The sequence below is a fragment of the Pagrus pagrus genome (genome assembly GCF_965226575.1).
Source record: "Pagrus pagrus genome assembly, chromosome: 9".
Classification (NCBI taxonomy): domain Eukaryota; kingdom Metazoa; phylum Chordata; class Actinopteri; order Spariformes; family Sparidae; genus Pagrus; species Pagrus pagrus.
Genome location: NC_140193.1, coordinates 4,076,576 through 4,104,419, shown reverse-complemented (window position 1 = coordinate 4,104,419; position 27,844 = coordinate 4,076,576). Strand labels below are relative to the sequence as shown.

Sequence of the window (27,844 nt, the reverse complement as noted above, 5' to 3'; positions counted from 1 at the left end):
AACAAAAGGCGATATCCTTGACACCGTCAGAGGTTTGAGGCACAAAGGCGGAAGCCCCCTCAAGACTGGAGAAGCTCTCCAGTACTTGAAGGATAATGTCTTCACGACTTCTGCCGGGAGCAGGCGCCTGGAAGGCGTTCCACAAGTCCTGATATTGTTGACTGGCGGAAGGTCTTATGACAGTGTTGATGCCCCAGCCTCGGCTCTGAAACAGATGGGTGTCTTGATGTTTGCAGTTGGAACCAGGGGCTCTGATTTGAAGGAACTGCAGAAGTTATCCCACGATTCCCGTAATGCTGTGTCTGTACCTGAATTCACTGACCTTGCCCGTGTCCAAGATCAAATTCAGTCCTCTGTGGAGGCTGTGGTTATTGATGTCACCCCAGAAACACCAACTGAAACTGGTATGTTAAGTGGCTTGAAAGGCTACCTGACTTATTTCACCCACACCGAAGGAAAGAAATGTAGTGTGATGCTTGATTAGCTCTACGTTTGCGTTTAAGGAGAGGTTGTGGTCTGCTTTCCCACTGTTTGAAATTGAAGTAGGCTGCCTTAGGTGCTTTGAAACTAATAGACCACAACTTGATGAGTATTCCCCCAGCTTACTTTTTGCAAAGGTTTTAAACTGTTTGTCTCGCTGTCTTTTCTCAGTTGACACCGGCAAAAAGGATGTTGTCTTCCTTCTGGATGGCTCTGATGGCACACGGAATGGCTTCCCTGCCATGCGTGAGTTTGTCGAGAGAGCTGTTGAGAAACTCAATGTGGGACAAAACAACGACCGTGTCTCTGTGGTGCAGTACAGCAGAGATCCAGAGGTTAATTTCTATCTCAACACATACACCACAAAAGAGGATATTGTGGATTCAGTCAGAGGACTGAGACACAGAGGGGGCAGCCCTCTCAATACCGGGGCAGCCCTCCAATACGTTAGGGACAACGTCTTTACAAACTCCTCCGGGAGTAGGCGCCTGCAAGGTGTCCCACAAATGCTAGTCCTGCTAAATGGTGGAAAGTCTTCTGACAATGTAGATACCCCAGCCTCTGCTCTCAAACAGCAGGGCATCTTTGTGATTGGCATTGGAGCAAGCAACTCTGACAGAAGTGAGCTGCAGAAGATATCAACCGAGCCTACTTATGCTCTTTCGGTGTCTGAGTTCACTGACCTGCCCGGTGTCCAGGAACAGCTCTCCACTGTACTGAGTACAGTGCGAGTGAGGGGCACACCCCTGACACCAACAGTAACTGGTAAGAAAGCGACTGACTTTTACACACCAATGTCACTGTAGCACGCACATGGAACTGCATTCAGTTGTATTTTACTACGTTAAAGTTAGGCAGTGCCACTCTGACAGAACAGGTGTACTAGCATTAATAGAGTCATATGTAAACATTGAGGTTAGCATTGGTTGTCTAGCTTTCATATGGGACACATTGGTCACACCAAATTAAATATGTCTCAAATGTTATGTTCCCTAGTGGAGAGACAGCCACCAGGAAAGGATGTTGTGTTCTTGTTGGATGGATCTGATGGTACTAGACGTGGATTCCAGGCTATGCGAGACTTTGTCCAAAGGGCAGTAGAGAAACTCAGTGTGGATGACAACAAAGATCGTGTCTCAGTGGTTCAGTACAGCAGAGATCCAGCCGTCCAGTTCTATCTGAACACATACACAACAAAAGGCGATATCCTTGACACCGTCAGAGGTTTGAGGCACAAAGGCGGAAGCCCCCTCAAGACTGGAGAAGCTCTCCAGTACTTGAAGGATAATGTCTTCACGACTTCTGCCGGGAGCAGGCGCCTGGAAGGCGTTCCACAAGTCCTGATATTGTTGACTGGCGGAAGGTCTTATGACAGTGTTGATGCCCCAGCCTCGGCTCTGAAACAGATGGGTGTCTTGATGTTTGCAGTTGGAACCAGGGGCTCTGATTTGAAGGAACTGCAGAAGTTATCCCACGATTCCCGTAATGCTGTGTCTGTACCTGAATTCACTGACCTTGCCCGTGTCCAAGATCAAATTCAGTCCTCTGTGGAGGCTGTGGTTATTGATGTCACCCCAGAAACACCAACTGAAACTGGTATGTTAAGTGGCTTGAAAGGCTACCTGACTTATTTCACCCACACCGAAGGAAAGAAATGTAGTGTGATGCTTGATTAGCTCTACGTTTGCGTTTAAGGAGAGGTTGTGGTCTGCTTTCCCACTGTTTGAAATTGAAGTAGGCTGCCTTAGGTGCTTTGAAACTAATAGACCACAACTTGATGAGTATTCCCCCAGCTTACTTTTTGCAAAGGTTTTAAACTGTTTGTCTCGCTGTCTTTTCTCAGTTGACACCGGCAAAAAGGATGTTGTCTTCCTTCTGGATGGCTCTGATGGCACACGGAATGGCTTCCCTGCCATGCGTGAGTTTGTCGAGAGAGCTGTTGAGAAACTCAATGTGGGACAAAACAACGACCGTGTCTCTGTGGTGCAGTACAGCAGAGATCCAGAGGTTAATTTCTATCTCAACACATACACCACAAAAGAGGATATTGTGGATTCAGTCAGAGGACTGAGACACAGAGGGGGCAGCCCTCTCAATACCGGGGCAGCCCTCCAATACGTTAGGGACAACGTCTTTACAAACTCCTCCGGGAGTAGGCGCCTGCAAGGTGTCCCACAAATGCTAGTCCTGCTAAATGGTGGAAAGTCTTCTGACAATGTAGATACCCCAGCCTCTGCTCTCAAACAGCAGGGCATCTTTGTGATTGGCATTGGAGCAAGCAACTCTGACAGAAGTGAGCTGCAGAAGATATCAACCGAGCCTACTTATGCTCTTTCGGTGTCTGAGTTCACTGACCTGCCCGGTGTCCAGGAACAGCTCTCCACTGTACTGAGTACAGTGCGAGTGAGGGGCACACCCCTGACACCAACAGTAACTGGTAAGAAAGCGACTGACTTTTACACACCAATGTCACTGTAGCACGCACATGGAACTGCATTCAGTTGTATTTTACTACGTTAAAGTTAGGCAGTGCCACTCTGACAGAACAGGTGTACTAGCATTAATAGAGTCATATGTAAACATTGAGGTTAGCATTGGTTGTCTAGCTTTCATATGGGACACATTGGTCACACCAAATTAAATATGTCTCAAATGTTATGTTCCCTAGTGGAGAGACAGCCACCAGGAAAGGATGTTGTGTTCTTGTTGGATGGATCTGATGGTACTAGACGTGGATTCCAGGCTATGCGAGACTTTGTCCAAAGGGCAGTAGAGAAACTCAGTGTGGATGACAACAAAGATCGTGTCTCAGTGGTTCAGTACAGCAGAGATCCAGCCGTCCAGTTCTATCTGAACACATACACAACAAAAGGCGATATCCTTGACACCGTCAGAGGTTTGAGGCACAAAGGCGGAAGCCCCCTCAAGACTGGAGAAGCTCTCCAGTACTTGAAGGATAATGTCTTCACGACTTCTGCCGGGAGCAGGCGCCTGGAAGGCGTTCCACAAGTCCTGATATTGTTGACTGGCGGAAGGTCTTATGACAGTGTTGATGCCCCAGCCTCGGCTCTGAAACAGATGGGTGTCTTGATGTTTGCAGTTGGAACCAGGGGCTCTGATTTGAAGGAACTGCAGAAGTTATCCCACGATTCCCGTAATGCTGTGTCTGTACCTGAATTCACTGACCTTGCCCGTGTCCAAGATCAAATTCAGTCCTCTGTGGAGGCTGTGGTTATTGATGTCACCCCAGAAACACCAACTGAAACTGGTATGTTAAGTGGCTTGAAAGGCTACCTGACTTATTTCACCCACACCGAAGGAAAGAAATGTAGTGTGATGCTTGATTAGCTCTACGTTTGCGTTTAAGGAGAGGTTGTGGTCTGCTTTCCCACTGTTTGAAATTGAAGTAGGCTGCCTTAGGTGCTTTGAAACTAATAGACCACAACTTGATGAGTATTCCCCCAGCTTACTTTTTGCAAAGGTTTTAAACTGTTTGTCTCGCTGTCTTTTCTCAGTTGACACCGGCAAAAAGGATGTTGTCTTCCTTCTGGATGGCTCTGATGGCACACGGAATGGCTTCCCTGCCATGCGTGAGTTTGTCGAGAGAGCTGTTGAGAAACTCAATGTGGGACAAAACAACGACCGTGTCTCTGTGGTGCAGTACAGCAGAGATCCAGAGGTTAATTTCTATCTCAACACATACACCACAAAAGAGGATATTGTGGATTCAGTCAGAGGACTGAGACACAGAGGGGGCAGCCCTCTCAATACCGGGGCAGCCCTCCAATACGTTAGGGACAACGTCTTTACAAACTCCTCCGGGAGTAGGCGCCTGCAAGGTGTCCCACAAATGCTAGTCCTGCTAAATGGTGGAAAGTCTTCTGACAATGTAGATACCCCAGCCTCTGCTCTCAAACAGCAAGGCATCTTTGTGATTGGCATTGGAGCAAGCAACTCTGACAGAAGTGAGCTGCAGAAGATATCAACCGAGCCTACTTATGCTCTTTCGGTGTCTGAGTTCACTGACCTGCCCGGTGTCCAGGAACAGCTCTCCACTGTACTGAGTACAGTGCGAGTGAGGGGCACACCCCTGACACCAACAGTAACTGGTAAGAAAGCGACTGACTTTTACACACCAATGTCACTGTAGCACGCACATGGAACTGCATTCAGTTGTATTTTACTACGTTAAAGTTAGGCAGTGCCACTCTGACAGAACAGGTGTACTAGCATTAATAGAGTCATATGTAAACATTGAGGTTAGCATTGGTTGTCTAGCTTTCATATGGGACACATTGGTCACACCAAATTAAATATGTCTCAAATGTTATGTTCCCTAGTGGAGAGACAGCCACCAGGAAAGGATGTTGTGTTCTTGTTGGATGGATCTGATGGTACTAGACGTGGATTCCAGGCTATGCGAGACTTTGTCCAAAGGGCAGTAGAGAAACTCAGTGTGGATGACAACAAAGATCGTGTCTCAGTGGTTCAGTACAGCAGAGATCCAGCCGTCCAGTTCTATCTGAACACATACACAACAAAAGGCGATATCCTTGACACCGTCAGAGGTTTGAGGCACAAAGGCGGAAGCCCCCTCAAGACTGGAGAAGCTCTCCAGTACTTGAAGGATAATGTCTTCACGACTTCTGCCGGGAGCAGGCGCCTGGAAGGCGTTCCACAAGTCCTGATATTGTTGACTGGCGGAAGGTCTTATGACAGTGTTGATGCCCCAGCCTCGGCTCTGAAACAGATGGGTGTCTTGATGTTTGCAGTTGGAACCAGGGGCTCTGATTTGAAGGAACTGCAGAAGTTATCCCACGATTCCCGTAATGCTGTGTCTGTACCTGAATTCACTGACCTTGCCCGTGTCCAAGATCAAATTCAGTCCTCTGTGGAGGCTGTGGTTATTGATGTCACCCCAGAAACACCAACTGAAACTGGTATGTTAAGTGGCTTGAAAGGCTACCTGACTTATTTCACCCACACCGAAGGAAAGAAATGTAGTGTGATGCTTGATTAGCTCTACGTTTGCGTTTAAGGAGAGGTTGTGGTCTGCTTTCCCACTGTTTGAAATTGAAGTAGGCTGCCTTAGGTGCTTTGAAACTAATAGACCACAACTTGATGAGTATTCCCCCAGCTTACTTTTTGCAAAGGTTTTAAACTGTTTGTCTCGCTGTCTTTTCTCAGTTGACACCGGCAAAAAGGATGTTGTCTTCCTTCTGGATGGCTCTGATGGCACACGGAATGGCTTCCCTGCCATGCGTGAGTTTGTCGAGAGAGCTGTTGAGAAACTCAATGTGGGACAAAACAACGACCGTGTCTCTGTGGTGCAGTACAGCAGAGATCCAGAGGTTAATTTCTATCTCAACACATACACCACAAAAGAGGATATTGTGGATTCAGTCAGAGGACTGAGACACAGAGGGGGCAGCCCTCTCAATACCGGGGCAGCCCTCCAATACGTTAGGGACAACGTCTTTACAAACTCCTCCGGGAGTAGGCGCCTGCAAGGTGTCCCACAAATGCTAGTCCTGCTAAATGGTGGAAAGTCTTCTGACAATGTAGATACCCCAGCCTCTGCTCTCAAACAGCAAGGCATCTTTGTGATTGGCATTGGAGCAAGCAACTCTGACAGAAGTGAGCTGCAGAAGATATCAACCGAGCCTACTTATGCTCTTTCGGTGTCTGAGTTCACTGACCTGCCCGGTGTCCAGGAACAGCTCTCCACTGTACTGAGTACAGTGCGAGTGAGGGGCACACCCCTGACACCAACAGTAACTGGTAAGAAAGCGACTGACTTTTACACACCAATGTCACTGTAGCACGCACATGGAACTGCATTCAGTTGTATTTTACTACGTTAAAGTTAGGCAGTGCCACTCTGACAGAACAGGTGTACTAGCATTAATAGAGTCATATGTAAACATTGAGGTTAGCTTTGGTTGTCTAGCTTTCATATGGGACACATTGGTCACACCAAATTAAATATGTCTCAAATGTTATGTTCCCTAGTGGAGAGACAGCCACCAGGAAAGGATGTTGTGTTCTTGTTGGATGGATCTGATGGTACTAGACGTGGATTCCAGGCTATGCGAGACTTTGTCCAAAGGGCAGTAGAGAAACTCAGTGTGGATGACAACAAAGATCGTGTCTCAGTGGTTCAGTACAGCAGAGATCCAGCCGTCCAGTTCTATCTGAACACATACACAACAAAAGGCGATATCCTTGACACCGTCAGAGGTTTGAGGCACAAAGGCGGAAGCCCCCTCAAGACTGGAGAAGCTCTCCAGTACTTGAAGGATAATGTCTTCACGACTTCTGCCGGGAGCAGGCGCCTGGAAGGCGTTCCACAAGTCCTGATATTGTTGACTGGCGGAAGGTCTTATGACAGTGTTGATGCCCCAGCCTCGGCTCTGAAACAGATGGGTGTCTTGATGTTTGCAGTTGGAACCAGGGGCTCTGATTTGAAGGAACTGCAGAAGTTATCCCACGATTCCCGTAATGCTGTGTCTGTACCTGAATTCACTGACCTTGCCCGTGTCCAAGATCAAATTCAGTCCTCTGTGGAGGCTGTGGTTATTGATGTCACCCCAGAAACACCAACTGAAACTGGTATGTTAAGTGGCTTGAAAGGCTACCTGACTTATTTCACCCACACCGAAGGAAAGAAATGTAGTGTGATGCTTGATTAGCTCTACGTTTGCGTTTAAGGAGAGGTTGTGGTCTGCTTTCCCACTGTTTGAAATTGAAGTAGGCTGCCTTAGGTGCTTTGAAACTAATAGACCACAACTTGATGAGTATTCCCCCAGCTTACTTTTTGCAAAGGTTTTAAACTGTTTGTCTCGCTGTCTTTTCTCAGTTGACACCGGCAAAAAGGATGTTGTCTTCCTTCTGGATGGCTCTGATGGCACACGGAATGGCTTCCCTGCCATGCGTGAGTTTGTCGAGAGAGCTGTTGAGAAACTCAATGTGGGACAAAACAACGACCGTGTCTCTGTGGTGCAGTACAGCAGAGATCCAGAGGTTAATTTCTATCTCAACACATACACCACAAAAGAGGATATTGTGGATTCAGTCAGAGGACTGAGACACAGAGGGGGCAGCCCTCTCAATACCGGGGCAGCCCTCCAATACGTTAGGGACAACGTCTTTACAAACTCCTCCGGGAGTAGGCGCCTGCAAGGTGTCCCACAAATGCTAGTCCTGCTAAATGGTGGAAAGTCTTCTGACAATGTAGATACCCCAGCCTCTGCTCTCAAACAGCAAGGCATCTTTGTGATTGGCATTGGAGCAAGCAACTCTGACAGAAGTGAGCTGCAGAAGATATCAACCGAGCCTACTTATGCTCTTTCGGTGTCTGAGTTCACTGACCTGCCCGGTGTCCAGGAACAGCTCTCCACTGTACTGAGTACAGTGCGAGTGAGGGGCACACCCCTGACACCAACAGTAACTGGTAAGAAAGCGACTGACTTTTACACACCAATGTCACTGTAGCACGCACATGGAACTGCATTCAGTTGTATTTTACTACGTTAAAGTTAGGCAGTGCCACTCTGACAGAACAGGTGTACTAGCATTAATAGAGTCATATGTAAACATTGAGGTTAGCTTTGGTTGTCTAGCTTTCATATGGGACACATTGGTCACACCAAATTAAATATGTCTCAAATGTTATGTTCCCTAGTGGAGAGACAGCCACCAGGAAAGGATGTTGTGTTCTTGTTGGATGGATCTGATGGTACTAGACGTGGATTCCAGGCTATGCGAGACTTTGTCCAAAGGGCAGTAGAGAAACTCAGTGTGGATGACAACAAAGATCGTGTCTCAGTGGTTCAGTACAGCAGAGATCCAGCCGTCCAGTTCTATCTGAACACATACACAACAAAAGGCGATATCCTTGACACCGTCAGAGGTTTGAGGCACAAAGGCGGAAGCCCCCTCAAGACTGGAGAAGCTCTCCAGTACTTGAAGGATAATGTCTTCACGACTTCTGCCGGGAGCAGGCGCCTGGAAGGCGTTCCACAAGTCCTGATATTGTTGACTGGCGGAAGGTCTTATGACAGTGTTGATGCCCCAGCCTCGGCTCTGAAACAGATGGGTGTCTTGATGTTTGCAGTTGGAACCAGGGGCTCTGATTTGAAGGAACTGCAGAAGTTATCCCACGATTCCCGTAATGCTGTGTCTGTACCTGAATTCACTGACCTTGCCCTTGTCCAAGATCAAATTCAGTCCTCTGTGGAGGCTGTGGTTATTGATGTCACCCCAGAAACACCAACTGAAACTGGTATGTTAAGTGGCTTGAAAGGCTACCTGACTTATTTCACCCACACCGAAGGACAGAAATGTAGTGTGATGCTTGATTAGCTCTACGTTTGCGTTTAAGGAGAGGTTGTGGTCTGCTTTCCCACTGTTTGAAATTGAAGTAGGCTGCCTTAGGTGCTTTGAAACTAATAGACCACAACTTGATGAGTATTCCCCCAGCTTACTTTTTGCAAAGGTTTTAAACTGTTTGTCTCGCTGTCTTTTCTCAGTTGACACCGGCAAAAAGGATGTTGTCTTCCTTCTGGATGGCTCTGATGGCACACGGAATGGCTTCCCTGCCATGCGTGAGTTTGTCGAGAGAGCTGTTGAGAAACTCAATGTGGGACAAAACAACGACCGTGTCTCTGTGGTGCAGTACAGCAGAGATCCAGAGGTTAATTTCTATCTCAACACATACACCACAAAAGAGGATATTGTGGATTCAGTCAGAGGACTGAGACACAGAGGGGGCAGCCCTCTCAATACCGGGGCAGCCCTCCAATACGTTAGGGACAACGTCTTTACAAACTCCTCCGGGAGTAGGCGCCTGCAAGGTGTCCCACAAATGCTAGTCCTGCTAAATGGTGGAAAGTCTTCTGACAATGTAGATACCCCAGCCTCTGCTCTCAAACAGCAAGGCATCTTTGTGATTGGCATTGGAGCAAGCAACTCTGACAGAAGTGAGCTGCAGAAGATATCAACCGAGCCTACTTATGCTCTTTCGGTGTCTGAGTTCACTGACCTGCCCGGTGTCCAGGAACAGCTCTCCACTGTACTGAGTACAGTGCGAGTGAGGGGCACACCCCTGACACCAACAGTAACTGGTAAGAAAGCGACTGACTTTTACACACCAATGTCACTGTAGCACGCACATGGAACTGCATTCAGTTGTATTTTACTACGTTAAAGTTAGGCAGTGCCACTCTGACAGAACAGGTGTACTAGCATTAATAGAGTCATATGTAAACATTGAGGTTAGCTTTGGTTGTCTAGCTTTCATATGGGACACATTGGTCACACCAAATTAAATATGTCTCAAATGTTATGTTCCCTAGTGGAGAGACAGCCACCAGGAAAGGATGTTGTGTTCTTGTTGGATGGATCTGATGGTACTAGACGTGGATTCCAGGCTATGCGAGACTTTGTCCAAAGGGCAGTAGAGAAACTCAGTGTGGATGACAACAAAGATCGTGTCTCAGTGGTTCAGTACAGCAGAGATCCAGCCGTCCAGTTCTATCTGAACACATACACAACAAAAGGCGATATCCTTGACACCGTCAGAGGTTTGAGGCACAAAGGCGGAAGCCCCCTCAAGACTGGAGAAGCTCTCCAGTACTTGAAGGATAATGTCTTCACGACTTCTGCCGGGAGCAGGCGCCTGGAAGGCGTTCCACAAGTCCTGATATTGTTGACTGGCGGAAGGTCTTATGACAGTGTTGATGCCCCAGCCTCGGCTCTGAAACAGATGGGTGTCTTGATGTTTGCAGTTGGAACCAGGGGCTCTGATTTGAAGGAACTGCAGAAGTTATCCCACGATTCCCGTAATGCTGTGTCTGTACCTGAATTCACTGACCTTGCCCGTGTCCAAGATCAAATTCAGTCCTCTGTGGAGGCTGTGGTTATTGATGTCACCCCAGAAACACCAACTGAAACTGGTATGTTAAGTGGCTTGAAAGGCTACCTGACTTATTTCACCCACACCGAAGGAAAGAAATGTAGTGTGATGCTTGATTAGCTCTACGCTTGCGTTTAAGGAGAGGTTGTGGTCTGCTTTCCCACTGTTTGAAATTGAAGTAGGCTGCCTTAGGTGCTTTGAAACTAATAGACCACAACTTGATGAGTATTCCCCCAGCTTACTTTTTGCAAAGGTTTTAAACTGTTTGTCTCGCTGTCTTTTCTCAGTTGACACCGGCAAAAAGGATGTTGTCTTCCTTCTGGATGGCTCTGATGGCACACGGAATGGCTTCCCTGCCATGCGTGAGTTTGTCGAGAGAGCTGTTGAGAAACTCAATGTGGGACAAAACAACGACCGTGTCTCTGTGGTGCAGTACAGCAGAGATCCAGAGGTTAATTTCTATCTCAACACATACACCACAAAAGAGGATATTGTGGATTCAGTCAGAGGACTGAGACACAGAGGGGGCAGCCCTCTCAATACCGGGGCAGCCCTCCAATACGTTAGGGACAACGTCTTTACAAACTCCTCCGGGAGTAGGCGCCTGCAAGGTGTCCCACAAATGCTAGTCCTGCTAAATGGTGGAAAGTCTTCTGACAATGTAGATACCCCAGCCTCTGCTCTCAAACAGCAAGGCATCTTTGTGATTGGCATTGGAGCAAGCAACTCTGACAGAAGTGAGCTGCAGAAGATATCAACCGAGCCTACTTATGCTCTTTCGGTGTCTGAGTTCACTGACCTGCCCGGTGTCCAGGAACAGCTCTCCACTGTACTGAGTACAGTGCGAGTGAGGGGCACACCCCTGACACCAACAGTAACTGGTAAGAAAGCGACTGACTTTTACACACCAATGTCACTGTAGCACGCACATGGAACTGCATTCAGTTGTATTTTACTACGTTAAAGTTAGGCAGTGCCACTCTGACAGAACAGGTGTACTAGCATTAATAGAGTCATATGTAAACATTGAGGTTAGCTTTGGTTGTCTAGCTTTCATATGGGACACATTGGTCACACCAAATTAAATATGTCTCAAATGTTATGTTCCCTAGTGGAGAGACAGCCACCAGGAAAGGATGTTGTGTTCTTGTTGGATGGATCTGATGGTACTAGACGTGGATTCCAGGCTATGCGAGACTTTGTCCAAAGGGCAGTAGAGAAACTCAGTGTGGATGACAACAAAGATCGTGTCTCAGTGGTTCAGTACAGCAGAGATCCAGCCGTCCAGTTCTATCTGAACACATACACAACAAAAGGCGATATCCTTGACACCGTCAGAGGTTTGAGGCACAAAGGCGGAAGCCCCCTCAAGACTGGAGAAGCTCTCCAGTACTTGAAGGATAATGTCTTCACGACTTCTGCCGGGAGCAGGCGCCTGGAAGGCGTTCCACAAGTCCTGATATTGTTGACTGGCGGAAGGTCTTATGACAGTGTTGATGCCCCAGCCTCGGCTCTGAAACAGATGGGTGTCTTGATGTTTGCAGTTGGAACCAGGGGCTCTGATTTGAGGGAACTGCAGAAGTTATCCCACGATTCCCGTAATGCTGTATCTGTACCTGAATTCACTGACCTTGCCCGTGTCCAAGATCAAATTCAGTCCTCTGTGGAGGCTGTGGTTATTGATGTCACCCCAGAAACACCAACTGAAACTGGTATGTTAAGTGGCTTGAAAGGCTACCTGACTTATTTCACCCACACCGAAGGAAAGAAATGTAGTGTGATGCTTGATTAGCTCTACGTTTGCGTTTAAGGAGAGGTTGTGGTCTGCTTTCCCACTGTTTGAAATTGAAGTAGGCTGCCTTAGGTGCTTTGAAACTAATGGACCACAACTTGATGAGTATTCCCCCAGCTTACTTTTTGCAAAGGTTTTAAACTGTTTGTCTCGCTGTCTTTTCTCAGTTGACACCGGCAAAAAGGATGTTGTCTTCCTTCTGGATGGCTCTGATGGCACACGGAATGGCTTCCCTGCCATGCGTGAGTTTGTCGAGAGAGCTGTTGAGAAACTCAATGTGGGACAAAACAACGACCGTGTCTCTGTGGTGCAGTACAGCAGAGATCCAGAGGTTAATTTCTATCTCAACACATACACCACAAAAGAGGATATTGTGGATTCAGTCAGAGGACTGAGACACAGAGGGGGCAGCCCTCTCAATACCGGGGCAGCCCTCCAATACGTTAGGGACAACGTCTTTACAAACTCCTCCGGGAGTAGGCGCCTGCAAGGTGTCCCACAAATGCTAGTCCTGCTAAATGGTGGAAAGTCTTCTGACAATGTAGATACCCCAGCCTCTGCTCTCAAACAGCAAGGCATCTTTGTGATTGGCATTGGAGCAAGCAACTCTGACAGAAGTGAGCTGCAGAAGATATCAACCGAGCCTACTTATGCTCTTTCGGTGTCTGAGTTCACTGACCTGCCCGGTGTCCAGGAACAGCTCTCCACTGTACTGAGTACAGTGCGAGTGAGGGGCACACCCCTGACACCAACAGTAACTGGTAAGAAAGCGACTGACTTTTACACACCAATGTCACTGTAGCACGCACATGGAACTGCATTCAGTTGTATTTTACTACGTTAAAGTTAGGCAGTGCCACTCTGACAGAACAGGTGTACTAGCATTAATAGAGTCATATGTAAACATTGAGGTTAGCTTTGGTTGTCTAACTTTCATATGGGACACATTGGTCACACCAAATTAAATATGTCTCAAATGTTATGTTCCCTAGTGGAGAGACAGCCACCAGGAAAGGATGTTGTGTTCTTGTTGGATGGATCTGATGGTACTAGACGTGGATTCCAGGCTATGCGAGACTTTGTCCAAAGGGCAGTAGAGAAACTCAGTGTGGATGACAACAAAGATCGTGTCTCAGTGGTTCAGTACAGCAGAGATCCAGCCGTCCAGTTCTATCTGAACACATACACAACAAAAGGCGATATCCTTGACACCGTCAGAGGTTTGAGGCACAAAGGCGGAAGCCCCCTCAAGACTGGAGAAGCTCTCCAGTACTTGAAGGATAATGTCTTCACGACTTCTGCCGGGAGCAGGCGCCTGGAAGGCGTTCCACAAGTCCTGATATTGTTGACTGGCGGAAGGTCTTATGACAGTGTTGATGCCCCAGCCTCGGCTCTGAAACAGATGGGTGTCTTGATGTTTGCAGTTGGAACCAGGGGCTCTGATTTGAGGGAACTGCAGAAGTTATCCCACGATTCCCGTAATGCTGTATCTGTACCTGAATTCACTGACCTTGCCCGTGTCCAAGATCAAATTCAGTCCTCTGTGGAGGCTGTGGTTATTGATGTCACCCCAGAAACACCAACTGAAACTGGTATGTTAAGTGGCTTGAAAGGCTACCTGACTTATTTCACCCACACCGAAGGAAAGAAATGTAGTGTGATGCTTGATTAGCTCTACGTTTGCGTTTAAGGAGAGGTTGTGGTCTGCTTTCCCACTGTTTGAAATTGAAGTAGGCTGCCTTAGGTGCTTTGAAACTAATGGACCACAACTTGATGAGTATTCCCCCAGCTTACTTTTTGCAAAGGTTTTAAACTGTTTGTCTCGCTGTCTTTTCTCAGTTGACACCGGCAAAAGGGATGTTGTCTTCCTTCTGGATGGCTCTGATGGCACACGGAATGGCTTCCCTGCCATGCGTGAGTTTGTCGAGAGAGCTGTTGAGAAACTCAATGTGGGACAAAACAACGACCGTGTCTCTGTGGTGCAGTACAGCAGAGATCCAGAGGTTAATTTCTATCTCAACACATACACCACAAAAGAGGATATTGTGGATTCAGTCAGAGGACTGAGACACAGAGGGGGCAGCCCTCTCAATACCGGGGCAGCCCTCCAATACGTTAGGGACAACGTCTTTACAAACTCCTCCGGGAGTAGGCGCCTGCAAGGTGTCCCACAAATGCTAGTCCTGCTAAATGGTGGAAAGTCTTCTGACAATGTAGATACCCCAGCCTCTGCTCTCAAACAGCAAGGCATCTTTGTGATTGGCATTGGAGCAAGCAACTCTGACAGAAGTGAGCTGCAGAAGATATCAACCGAGCCTACTTATGCTCTTTCGGTGTCTGAGTTCACTGACCTGCCCGGTGTCCAGGAACAGCTCTCCACTGTACTGAGTACAGTGCGAGTGAGGGGCACACCCCTGACACCAACAGTAACTGGTAAGAAAGCGACTGACTTTTACACACCAATGTCACTGTAGCACGCACATGGAACTGCATTCAGTTGTATTTTACTACGTTAAAGTTAGGCAGTGCCACTCTGACAGAACAGGTGTACTAGCATTAATAGAGTCATATGTAAACATTGAGGTTAGCTTTGGTTGTCTAACTTTCATATGGGACACATTGGTCACACCAAATTAAATATGTCTCAAATGTTATGTTCCCTAGTGGAGAGACAGCCACCAGGAAAGGATGTTGTGTTCTTGTTGGATGGATCTGATGGTACTAGACGTGGATTCCAGGCTATGCAAGACTTTGTCCAAAGGGCAGTAGAGAAACTCAGTGTGGATGACAACAAAGATCGTGTCTCAGTGGTTCAGTACAGCAGAGATCCAGCCGTCCAGTTCTATCTGAACACATACACAACAAAAGGCGATATCCTTGACACCGTCAGAGGTTTGAGGCACAAAGGCGGAAGCCCCCTCAAGACTGGAGAAGCTCTCCAGTACTTGAAGGATAATGTCTTCACGACTTCTGCCGGGAGCAGGCGCCTGGAAGGCGTTCCACAAGTCCTGATATTGTTGACTGGCGGAAGGTCTTATGACAGTGTTGATGCCCCAGCCTCGGCTCTGAAACAGATGGGTGTCTTGATGTTTGCAGTTGGAACCAGGGGCTCTGATTTGAAGGAACTGCAGAAGTTATCCCACGATTCCCGTAATGCTGTATCTGTACCTGAATTCACTGACCTTGCCCGTGTCCAAGATCAAATTCAGTCCTCTGTGGAGGCTGTGGTTATTGATGTCACCCCAGAAACACCAACTGAAACTGGTATGTTAAGTGGCTTGAAAGGCTACCTGACTTATTTCACCCACACCGAAGGAAAGAAATGTAGTGTGATGCTTGATTAGCTCTACGCTTGCGTTTAAGGAGAGGTTGTGGTCTGCTTTCCCACTGTTTGAAATTGAAGTAGGCTGCCTTAGGTGCTTTGAAACTAATGGACCACAACTTGATGAGTATTCCCCCAGCTTACTTTTTGTAAAGGTTTTAAACTGTTTGTCTCGCTGTCTTTTCTCAGTTGACACCGGCAAAAAAGATGTTGTCTTCCTTCTGGATGGCTCTGATGGCACACGGAATGGCTTCCCTGCCATGCGTGAGTTTGTCGAGAGAGCTGTTGAGAAACTCAATGTGGGACAAAACAACGACCGTGTCTCTGTGGTGCAGTACAGCAGAGATCCAGAGGTTAATTTCTATCTCAACACATACACCACAAAAGAGGATATTGTGGATTCAGTCAGAGGACTGAGACACAGAGGGGGCAGCCCTCTCAATACCGGGGCAGCCCTCCAATACGTTAGGGACAACGTCTTTACAAACTCCTCCGGGAGTAGGCGCCTGCAAGGTGTCCCACAAATGCTAGTCCTGCTAAATGGTGGAAAGTCTTCTGACAATGTAGATACCCCAGCCTCTGCTCTCAAACAGCAAGGCATCTTTGTGATTGGCATTGGAGCAAGCAACTCTGACAGAAGTGAGCTGCAGAAGATATCAACCGAGCCTACTTATGCTCTTTCGGTGTCTGAGTTCACTGACCTGCCCGGTGTCCAGGAACAGCTCTCCACTGTACTGAGTACAGTGCGAGTGAGGGGCACACCCCTGACACCAACAGTAACTGGTAAGAAAGCGACTGACTTTTACACACCAATGTCACTGTAGCACGCACATGGAACTGCATTCAGTTGTATTTTACTACGTTAAAGTTAGGCAGTGCCACTCTGACAGAACAGGTGTACTAGCATTAATAGAGTCATATGTAAACATTGAGGTTAGCTTTGGTTGTCTAACTTTCATATGGGACACATTGGTCACACCAAAATAAATATGTCTCAAATGTTATGTTCCCTAGTGGAGAGACAGCCACCAGGAAAGGATGTTGTGTTCTTGTTGGATGGATCTGATGGTACTAGACGTGGATTCCAGGCTATGCGAGACTTTGTCCAAAGGGCAGTAGAGAAACTCAGTGTGGATGACAACAAAGATCGTGTCTCAGTGGTTCAGTACAGCAGAGATCCAGCCGTCCAGTTCTATCTGAACACATACACAACAAAAGGCGATATCCTTGACACCGTCAGAGGTTTGAGGCACAAAGGCGGAAGCCCTCTCAACACTGGAGAAGCTCTCCAGTACTTGAGGGATAATGTCTTCACGACTTCTGCCGGGAGCAGGCGCCTGGAAGGAGTTCCACAAGTCCTAATATCTTTAACTGGTGGAAGGTCTTATGACAGAATCGACGCCCCAGCCTTGGCTCTGAAACAGATGGGTGTCTTGATGTTTGCAGTTGGAACCAGGGGCTCTGATTTGAGGGAACTGCAGAAGTTATCCCACGATTCCCGTTATGCTATATCTGTACCTGAATTCACTGACCTTAACCTTGTTCAAGAGCAACTCCAGTCCTCCTTGCAGACTGTGGTTATTGATGTCACTCCAGAATCACCAACTGAACCTGGTATGTTAAAGAGCACGTCATCTTGCTGGCTTGAATGGCTACCTGACCTATTTCACCCACACCGAAGGAAAGAAATTTAGTGTGATACTTGATTAGCTCTACGTTTGCATTTAAGAAGAGGTTGTGGTCTGCTTTCCTACTGTTTAAAATTGACGTAGGCTACCTTAGGTGTTTTGAAACTAATAGTCCACAACTTAATGAGTAGTCCACCTGCTTACTTTTTGCAAAGGTTTTCAACTGTTTGTCTCGCTGTCTTTTCTCAGTTGACACCGACAAAAAGGATGTTGTCTTCCTTCTGGATGGCTCTGATGGCACACGGAATGGCTTCCCTGCCATGCGTGAGTTTGTCGAGAGAGTTGTTGAGAAACTCAATGTGGGACAAAACAACGACCGTGTCTCTGTGGTGCAGTACAGCAGAGATCCAGCTGTCCAGTTCTATCTGAACACATACACAACAAAAGGCGATATCCTTAGCACTGTCAGAGGTTTGAGGCACAAAGGCGGAAGCCCTCTCAACACTGGAGAAGCTCTCCAGTACTTGAGGTTTAATGTCTTCACAGCCTCCGCTGGAAGCAGGCACCTAGAAGGAGTTCCACAAGTCCTTATATTGTTAAGTGGTGGAAGGTCTTATGACAGAGTTGATGCCCCAGCCTCTGCTTTGAAACAGCAAGGCATTTATGTGATTGGCATTGGAACAAGGAACTCTGACAGAAGTGAGCTGCAAAAAATATCATATGAGCCTAGTTATGGTCTTTCGGTGTCTGAGTTCACTGACCTGCCCGGTGTCCAGGAACAGCTGTCCACTGTAATGAGTACAGTGCGAGTGAGGGGCACACCCCTGACACCAACAGTAACTGGTAAGAAAGTGACTGACTTTTACACACCAATGTCACTGTTACATGCAAATTGAACTGCATTCAGTTGTATTTTAGAAAGTTGAAGTCAGACAGTGCCACTCTGACAGAAGAGGTGTACTAGCATTAATAGAGTCATATGTAAACATTGAGGTTAGCTTTGGTTGTCTAACTTTCATATGGGACACATTGTTCACAACAAAATAAATATGTCTCAAATGTTATGTTCCCTAGTGGAGAGACAGCCACTAGGAAAGGATGTTGTTTTCCTGTTGGATGGATCTGATGTTACTAGACGTGGATTCCCAGCTATGCAAGACTTTGTCCAGAATGCAGTAGAGAAACTCAGTGTGGACAACAACAAAGACCGTGTCTCAGTGGTTCAGTACAGCAGAGATCCAGCCGTCCAGTTCTATCTGAACACATACAGAACAAAAGGCGATATCCTTGACACCGTCAGAGGTTTGAGGCACAAAGGCGGAAGCCCCCTCAAGACTGGAGAAGCCCTCCAGTACTTGAAGGATAATGTCTTCACGACTTCTGCCGGGAGCAGGCGCCTGGAAGGCGTTCCACAAGTCCTGATATTGTTGACTGGCGGAAGGTCTTATGACAGTGTTGATGCCCCAGCCTCGGCTCTGAAACAGATGGGTGTCTTGATGTTTGCAGTTGGAACCAGGGGCTCTGATTTGAGGGAACTGCAGAAAATATCCCACAATTCCCATAATGCTATATCTGTACCTGAATTCACTGACCTTGCCCTTGTTCAAGAGCAACTCCAGTCCTCTGTTGAGGCTGTGGTTATTGTCACTCCAGAAACACCAACTGAACCTGGTATGTTAAAGTGCACGTCCTCTTGCTGGTTTGAAAGGCTACCTGACTTATTTCACCCACACGGAAGGAAAGAAATTCAGTGTGATGCTTGATTAGCTCTACATTTACATTGAAGGAGAGGTTGTGTTCTGCTTTCCTACTGTTCAAAATTGAAGTAGGCTGCCTTAGGTGTTTTGAAACTAATCGTCCACAACTTGATGAGTAGTCCACCAGCTTCCTTTTTGCAAAGGTTTTAAACTGTTTGTCTCGCTGTCTTTTCTTAGTTGACACCGGCAAAAAGGATGTTGTCTTCCTTCTGGATGGCTCTGATGGCACACGGAATGGCTTCCCTGCCATGCGTGATTTTGTTGAGAGAGTTGTTGAGAAGCTCAATGTGGGACAAAACAACGACCGTGTCTCTGTGGTGCAGTACAGCAGAGATCCAGCTGCCCAGTTTTATCTGAACACATACACAACAAAAGGCGACATCCTTGACACCGTCAGAGGTTTGAGGCACAAAGGTGGAAGCCCTCTCAACACTGGAGAAGCTCTGCAGTACTTGAGGGATAATGTCTTCACAGCCTCCGCTGGAAGCAGGCGCCTAGAAGGAGTTCCACAAGTCCTGATATTGTTCAGTGGTGGAAGGTCTTATGACAGAGTTGATGCCCCAGCCTCTGCTCTCAAACAGCAAGGCATCTTTGTGATTGGCATTGGAACAAGGAACTCTGACAGAAGTGAGCTTCGGAAGATATCATATGAACCTACTTATGCTCTTTCGGTGTCTGAGTTCACTGACCTGCCCGGTGTCCAGGAAAAGCTGTCCACTGTAATGAGCACAGTGCGAGTGAGGGGCACACCCTTGACACCAACAGTAACTGGTAAGAAAGTGACCAATTTCAACATACCAGTGCCATGGTATCATGCAAATTGAACTGTATTCAGGTGTATTTTACAAAGTTGAAGTCACACAGTGCCACTGACAAAACAGGTTCACTAGCACTAATAGAGTATGTAAAATATATGTAAATATGTACATTTTGAGCTCAGTATTGTTGTCTAAGTTTGGTATGGGACATGTTGGTCACATGAACCTAAATATGTCTCCACTTTTATGTTCCCTAGTGGAGAGACAGCCAGTCGGAAAGGATGTTGTGTTCTTGTTGGATGGATCTGATGGTACTAGACGTGGATTCCAAGCTATGCGAGACTTCGTCCAAAAGACAGTAGAGAAACTCAGTGTGGATGATAACAAAGATCGTGTCTCAGTGGTTCAGTACAGCAGAGATCCAGCTGTCCAGTTCTATCTGAACACATACACAACAAAAGGCGATATCCTTGACACCGTCAGAGGTTTGAGGCACAAAGGCGGAAGCCCCCTCAAGACTGGAGAAGCCCTCCAGTACTTGAGGGATAACGTCTTCACGGCCTCTGCTGGAAGTAGGCGCCTGGAAGGCGTTCCACAAGTCCTGATATTGTTGACTGGCGGGAGGTCTTATGACAGTGTTGATGCCCCAGCCTTGGCTCTGAAACAGATGGGTGTCTTGATGTTTGCAGTTGGAACCAGGGGCTCTGATTTGAGAGAACTGCAGAAAATATCCCACGATTCCCGTAATGCTATTTCTGTACCTGAATTCACTGACCTTCCCCGTGTTCAAGAGCAACTCCAGTCCTCCGTGGAGGCTGTGGTTATTGATGTCACTCCAGAATCACCAACTGAACCTGGTATGTAAACAAACAGGGGCCCCCACCATGACATTTTTGGCTCTGGTATTTCAATGTTTTCTTGCTCCACACACAGTAAGTGAATCATCGTCAAAGTCATTTTACACAACGGCAATTCAACTTTCTAGCAATGTTTTGACAGTTTCTTTTCTTTTCTTACTTTAACATGTAGTCACATGACGACGCACAATGCAAATTCTTGTCACGTCTGCGTCTTCATGTTTCACTTCACTTGCATTTTGTTTCCAAATGTAATATTTACAGTGGTTTTCAACAACCCCCTCCACTCTGATCATTTTATTAACATACATCAGCATCAGGCAGATTAACCACACCCACCTCTGTATTCACAAGACCAGTTAATTATTACTTTCATTCTCACTGTATGCCAGGTTCTCAGTGCTTATCCCTGTTCTTTCTTCTGTGATGGCTTCCCCTCCAACATCATCAGTAATTTATTCTCCTGTGGTGTATTCTTGAAATGCATTGTGATGCTGTCTTGCATCTACAATTGTGGTATCTATATCACAACAATTAATGATGTACTTTCCACTTCATCCAGCCCTTCGGCATGGATCACTGCTGCGACTAATGACCCCTTACTTTTGTAGTTATTTGATTTCACTTTATTGCAATTATTAATATTCTATGTTTTTTAATCAATCTTCCATGTGTGGAATTTCTTCTTTTTTTTGGCAAACAACAAAGTTCTTATTTTGGTCAAGAAATGGTGATGCAGATATTATTCAAGATCTTCACTCTTCAAACAACGAGGACATTCTTGATCCTGATGATGCTCTTGATTCTCAGTCTCATCAACATTCAACAGTCATTTCAGTCATTCAAGAACAGATTGTTGTACTGCATTCCTTCTTTGCCTGCAGCTGATCGTTCAATTTTCATCTTATTCATGTTCTCCAATATTCTCTCTTTTGTTTTTTCTATTTATAGTCACATTCACAATCTGTGACAATATGTCTTTGTAAAACAATTTTCTACCATGTGTCTTTATAAGAGAGCAAACTAAATATTCTTTCAATTTTTGTAACTGACTGCCAGTAGGCAATCAGTTCTTTAAAATGATACATCTTAATCTTTTCATCCATGTTGAAACCATTTTGAATCATGCTCAGATTTAGGGATATTGTATTTTTGTACACAAATTTGTACACAAATAGCCCCATAAACAGGTTTCCTGGAGACATAACTGTAGTCCAGAAAAGTTAAATTACAAATGTGCAGTTCCTTTCCTTTCTAAATAAAATGATTATTACATGGCAGCACAAGCAGTGATGAATGATGAATACTGTATATATATATAACTAGCAAACAAAAAGCTCTCATCCATTTTCAAGACTAAACTAAATTAGATTTACAAGACAGATATTATCACAACAAGCAGTTTATACAAGAAAATAAATTGGCCAACTGACTTAATCATTAGACACAGTGGACAACTAATATAACTGGTAATAATGAGTATATGATTTATTATAGTCTTTATTTTAAATCGAAATAATGTTGTTTTCACGTGGTCCTAACAAGTTTCTGATGGTAGAAATTTTTCTTTCTCATGTGTCTGGGTGGCTGACACTCTTGTGAAATCATCTCTGACATGCAAAACACAAGAGTTGGCTGCAAAATAGATTGCATACACAGGCTTTGGTGTTGAAAAACTAAACACACAAGCAATATCCATATTTTTACAATGACTGAAGTCATTCAGATAATGTCAGCTATCAGTACATTGTAGATCTATGGTAAATAACAAATGTGCAACTTTAAGGAGATAGCAGTTAAAACCCACATACGATAAAAAAATTTAAGCAAAAATGTCTTAAAATGTTTTATAGTTTTAAGAGATGTCTTTAACATCTGATTAAAAGGGTGCTCAAAATAATAATGGGGGATAACACCACTATTATTGTGAAGAATCAGTAGGTTTTTATTATTGGGCAGGTGGCAAATTCTTTTGCTTTACTTTGCACTTGATGCATTTTATCTAGTAGGTTGGTGGTGGGGTGGCTAATCCCTGAAATGGTTATGAGTGTGTGTGTGTTTCTGTCCATACTGTTTTATTGTATTGATGTATTTATCAGACTCTTTTTTTTTTCAGAAAATTGATTCATTGACCTTTAGTTCCATACTTTTTTTTCCCCAAAACATAATATTGCCATATCTTTTTCTCTTTTAGCTGAGTCACAGGGCCCCCGGAAGGATATCGTTTTCCTGGTTGATGGATCTGATGGTGTTGGACTGGAATTCCCTATCATCAAGGAGTTTATCCGCCGCGTCGTGGAGACTCTCAATGTTGGCGAGAATAAGATCCAGATTGGCGTGGTCCAGTATGGTGACTATGCTCAGGCTGACATGTATCTGAACTCACATACAACCAAAGAGGGTGTTCTGAATGCCGTCAGGGGAATGAGGCAGCGTGGAGGAAGACAGCGTAACCTGGGTCAGGCCTTGCAGTTTGTCAGCCAGGATGTTCTGACAGCAGCACGTGGCAGCAGGAAGCAAGACGGAGTACCGCAGTTTGTAATTGTTGTCTCCAGTGGGCCTTCAACAGATGACATCCGTCGTGCAGCCTCTACCCTCAAACAATCAAGAGTTCTTCCCTTCAGCATTGGGACCAGGGATGTTAAACCTTCAGAGCTCCAGGTGGTGTCGTACGTGCCCAACTTTGCCTTCACTGTAGATGACCTCCCTGGCCTGTACACAGTCCAAGAAAACTTAATCACCACTCTCACTGAGTTGTCAGATGAGGACATCGCCAGGATGCGTCCTGTATTCCCAACACATGAAGGTAATTTTACTCGATCAGATTATGTCTGAAAATTGTCTGTTTTACTACAATATGTGTTAAAGTCAAATTTAAAGTTTAATATTTCATTCTCTGGTCATAATGCGTATCCTTTATATCTATGAGGAACTCTGTAGTTTGTAATCATACCATGTTACTGTGCTTGAATTCTTTCTGAGCAGTAATCACACCACCAGCACCTGCGGAAGGAGAAAAGAGGGATGTCGTATTTCTAATTGATGGCACGACAGCTGTGCGTAGTGAGTTTCCTTCCATCCGTGACATGATAAGAAGAGTAGTGGACAAGCTGGATGTAGGATTGGACAAGGTCCGAGTTTCAGTGGTACAGTACAGTGATGAACCCAAGTTAGAATTTCTTTTGAATGAGTTCTCCACTAAAGAAGAGGTACGCCAGGCCGTGCAGAAACTTCGAAGCAAAGGTGGGAACCGCCTAAACACCGGCCGTGCTCTTGAGTATGTCTCCAGAAACATCTACCAGAGATCAGCCGGAAGCCGCATTGAGGAGGCTGTGCCCCAGTTCCTCATCGTAGTTACAGGTGGCAAGTCTTCAGATGATGTATCCACTGCAGCTGACCAACTGAAGAGAAACCGGGTTGCTCCTCTTGCCATTGGTTCAAGGAATGCAGACCCTGATGAACTGAGACAGATTTCCCTGAGACCTGAGCTCGTATATACAGTTGACAGTTTCCAGCAGCTTCCAAGAGTGGAGTCGCAGCTCATTAATTCAGTCAAAACAATATCCAGCACTGTTATCAGCACTTATGAACCTCCCACAGTGGACTTAGGTAAGAATATACGATCTGTATTCAAGTTATAAGTTCTCAAAGCTATAACTGATTGTTTTCATCATTTGCTTTTTAGCATGTTTTTCATTTCTCATCTAATTATAAAAATACGCATCATGGCACGCTAGTGGTGCAGGAGTAAAGTTCCTGTCCACCAGTAAGCCCTAGAGCTTGATTCTGTTATGGAGTTGGTAGATGGTAGATCTTTAAAATAATGTGCTAGTCTTTTCCAGTTTACTTCAAAATAAAGTCTCCTTGTTTCTTTGTTGTACTTATTTCTTCAGGCACTCTAAGTCTTGGGAAAAAGGACATTCTCTTCCTTATTGATGGCTCAGACAATACAGGTTCTGCTGGCATTGCTCATATCCGTGACTTCATCCTCAACATTGTCCAACAACTCGACGTGCAGCCTGACCAAGTGCGTGTGGGTGTTGTCCAGTATGCAGACAATGTCAAAACAGAGTTCTCACTCAACTCACACAACAACAAGCCCGCTGTTATATCTGCTATCAAAAGGCTTCGTCAGATGGGTGGCCGGTCATCAGATTTGGCTGACGCCATTCAGTACGTCATAGACAATGAATTAAAACCCTCCTCTGGCGTTCGTCCGGTTGAGGCCTCCCAGCATCTTGTGGTTCTCACAGGTGGTCGTTCCCCCCAAGATGTTTCCCTCTATGGACCTCTGCTTAAGAGTTCCCGAGTCAACTGCATTGGTGTCGGAGCTGGTGGAGCTAACACAAAGCAGCTAACACAAATTGCTACCAGCCCAGATGATGTCCTTCAGGTTCCTACATTCCCTGGTCTGCCAGCAATCAAGGAGAGGCTTATTGCCAGGTTCAGTGGGACCATCCCAACACCCCCATACATAGAGGAGCCTAGTAAGTTGTGAAAATGTTTTACTATATTACAGATATTTAAATAACACATGCTTTACCCTTAACTAATTATATTTTCTAATGAATCATTTTTTCTTAATTTCTTCTCCTGTTGTCACCTTTCTTCACCTTCTCCTCTCCAATATACCATCTTCTTTCCCATAGCATCAGGACTGCCTCCACCCAAAAAGGCTGATATAGTGTTTTTAGTGGATGGCTCCATCAACTTTGGCAGGAGTAACTTCAAAGAAGTAATGATGTTTATCGCCAACCTTATTGATCTGTTCTTCACTGAGAGAGACGACCTGCGGTTTGGCCTGGCACATTATGCTGCAGATGTGAATGACGTCTTCTACCTCAACACTTTCAAGAACAGGCAAGAAATTGCTGATGCCATTATCGAAACAGAGTACAAAGGTGGAAATAAAATCAACACCGGTGCAGCCATTCGCCACGTTCAAGATGTTCACTTCACCAAAGAAAGAGGCAGTAGGGTGGATGAAGGAACTCCTCAGATCCTGATGGTCATCACTGGAGGATCCTCGGCCGATGACAGCAAAACTGCAGCCCTTGGTCTGAAGCAAAGGGGTGTGAGAGTCTTTGCTGTAGGAGTGGGTGACATTCAGACTGAGTTAGAAAACCTGGCAAGTGAGTCTACTACTGTGGCTCGAGCAAGCACCATTCAGGAACTTTCAGAGCTCAACGAGCAAATTCTGGAGACTATGGATGATGAAGTCAAGGGGAAGCTGTGTACTGGTGCAGTAGATCCTACTAAAAGTAAGGGGCATAGTATTATGTTTTCCTGCTAATGGACATTATAGCTGAATTGTTTTACATTTAATTTGCAATAGTTGTTTTCTGTGGTTCACAAAAATAAAACCATGCTCTGTTTTACAGCCTGCAGCATAGAGGTGTTGGTGGGCTTTGATGTTAATGCCCAGAACATCTTCAGTGCTCAGACCAACCTCCAGAGCAAGATGGGTGCTATTCTGCAGAGAATTTCCAAAATGGCAGCTATCAGTTGCACATCTGGGCAGATTCCCTCTGTCCAAGTGGGAATGCTGGCCATGGACTCTGCCTCCGAGCCTGTCCAGCTGGACTTCACAGACAATGCTGATGAGCTCTTTGAGGCCTTCAGAGCCCTGCGGACTCGTGGCCCCTTTGTCCTTAATGGCAAGACCATATCAGCTTACACCAATAGGTTCAAAACCAGACAGGACAACGCTGTCAAGGTTGTATACTCAAACAGCTTAAACTAGAGATATCCTGAGCAAATCCTAAGCATTGTAGTCACTCTGGACATATTTGAAAGGATCAGTATTGGCTAATATACATAAAGCAAATTAATATAAGATCCTTCCATTCCTAAACAACTGTGTTTAGTCAACCTAAGTGTGCTAGTACTCACTACTGCGTGAGTGGAGTGAGTGTTTATGTACAATAGTGCCACAAAGTGCAACGCTCTCACTCATTGCCAAGTTAATCTTTTATTCATATCATATCAGCAACTTAAGTAAATGTAAGCATAACATCTGGCATTATTGAAGGACTTGTATCAGGATCACAGCCAAAAATAAACAAACAAAAAAAAAACTAGCTCAGGACGTCTCTAGTTTTCACTTAACAATGATGATTAATGGGAAATATAAGGACATATGGAACTGAACTGTGTTTTTTTCCCTGAAGGTTGTCATTCATCTGACTGATGGTGTTGATGCCCCATTTACTGAAATGAAAAGGCGAGTTGAGGAACTTCGACAGTCAGGTAAAAAGGATGACACAAAATGGGCCTTGAACCTTAAACCTTTGTGAAACTACGAAAATATTCAGTGAGGATAAATCTAGTCCTGAAGTTCTTCTATGTACAAAACAGGAGTAAAAAGTTTCATCCTGGTCGGACTGGAGCGGGTGCCCAAATTTGAGGAGGCTCTGCAACTGGAATTTGGTCGTGGCTTCAGGTACACCAGACCCCTACGAGTCAATATCATGGACTTGGACTATGAGCTAATGGAAGAACTGGTGAGTACTATTCAGTCAGACTGATGACTTTTGTGAGCTTTATTTTTCCCCCCTTAAATTACTTAATATTTGCTTTTTTTTTCTGTGTAGGACAATATTGCAGAGAGGGAGTGCTGTGGAGTGCCATGCAAATGTGTCGGCACCAGAGGAGACAGAGGAGCAGTTGGACTTTCAGGGTCTAAGGTATCCAAAGTCAAAAAAGAAAAACATATTTGTTTAAAACCTTCAAAATATACAAAAACTCTTCCTTTAATTATACCAAAAATCAAACTGTTTTTCAGAATCTAAAAGTTGCTTGCTTTGTCTTTCAGGGTGGTCCAGGATTACAAGGAAGCCAAGGACATCCTGGAGATGAGGGTGGACCTGTAAGTTTGAATGCCTCGCTTAAATATGTGGACAATGTTCCCATGACACCTGTAAACTGCCCTGACCTGTAACTGCTGTTTAACCATCTATTTTGTTCTCAAGAAGTTCAGTAACAACTTTCTCACCACTTCATGTGCCTTCATATTTAAACCAAGTGTTTTATTGTCTTTACTCTGTGACAACAGGGAGAGAGAGGTCCTCCTGGTGTGAATGGGACTCAGGGTTTCCAGGGATGTCCTGGACAGAGAGGTGTCAAGGCAAGGACTTCAATATTAACTTTAACATTCAACTAAAACATATTTGTTTTTGTAAATTGTCAGTTTTGTTATTTATTAAATTTAATAATGTAACACTATTTGCTTTTTTCTGTTCAGGGTGGCCGTGGGTATTCAGGAGAAAAGGTGAGTGTTTTTCTTTCTTTTAATAAAGTTCTCATTATTACGTGAAACTGGAAAGAAAAAAAAC

At 45.4% G+C, this 27,844-nt stretch overlaps 2 protein-coding genes across 7 annotated transcripts in view; both read left to right on the top strand.

Annotated features, from left to right (window-relative positions):
- col6a3 (collagen, type VI, alpha 3) overlaps positions 1–27,844 on the top strand; it is a 118,962-nt gene that overhangs the window by 76,741 nt on the left and 14,377 nt on the right. For 5 of the 6 annotated variants that reach the window (XM_084362091.1, XM_084362092.1, XM_084362089.1 and 2 more), the window contains 11 exons: positions 22,705–23,316; positions 23,496–24,119; positions 24,404–24,997; positions 25,160–25,771; positions 25,892–26,226; positions 26,681–26,759; positions 26,868–27,013; positions 27,104–27,196; positions 27,325–27,378; positions 27,565–27,636; positions 27,754–27,780. In XM_084362091.1, coding sequence (XP_084218217.1) covers positions 22,705–23,316; positions 23,496–24,119; positions 24,404–24,997; positions 25,160–25,771; positions 25,892–26,226; positions 26,681–26,759; positions 26,868–27,013; positions 27,104–27,196; positions 27,325–27,378; positions 27,565–27,636; positions 27,754–27,780 — 3,248 coding nt within the window. Of the gene's footprint in view, positions 1–16,662; positions 17,125–17,387; positions 17,982–18,212; positions 18,810–19,072; positions 19,667–19,910; positions 20,511–22,704; positions 23,317–23,495; positions 24,120–24,403; positions 24,998–25,159; positions 25,772–25,891; positions 26,227–26,680; positions 26,760–26,867; positions 27,014–27,103; positions 27,197–27,324; positions 27,379–27,564; positions 27,637–27,753; positions 27,781–27,844 lie in introns of those variants that run through there. The other variant, XM_084362090.1, reaches the window with a different exon arrangement.
- Positions 6,570–7,974, top strand: LOC311262838 (collagen alpha-3(VI) chain-like; the record flags this gene model as incomplete). The annotated part of the gene is made up of 2 exons (XM_084362587.1): positions 6,570–7,092; positions 7,340–7,974. 2 exons carry the CDS (start codon positions 6,570–6,572, stop codon positions 7,972–7,974), a joined length of 1,158 nt encoding a protein of 385 aa, XP_084218713.1.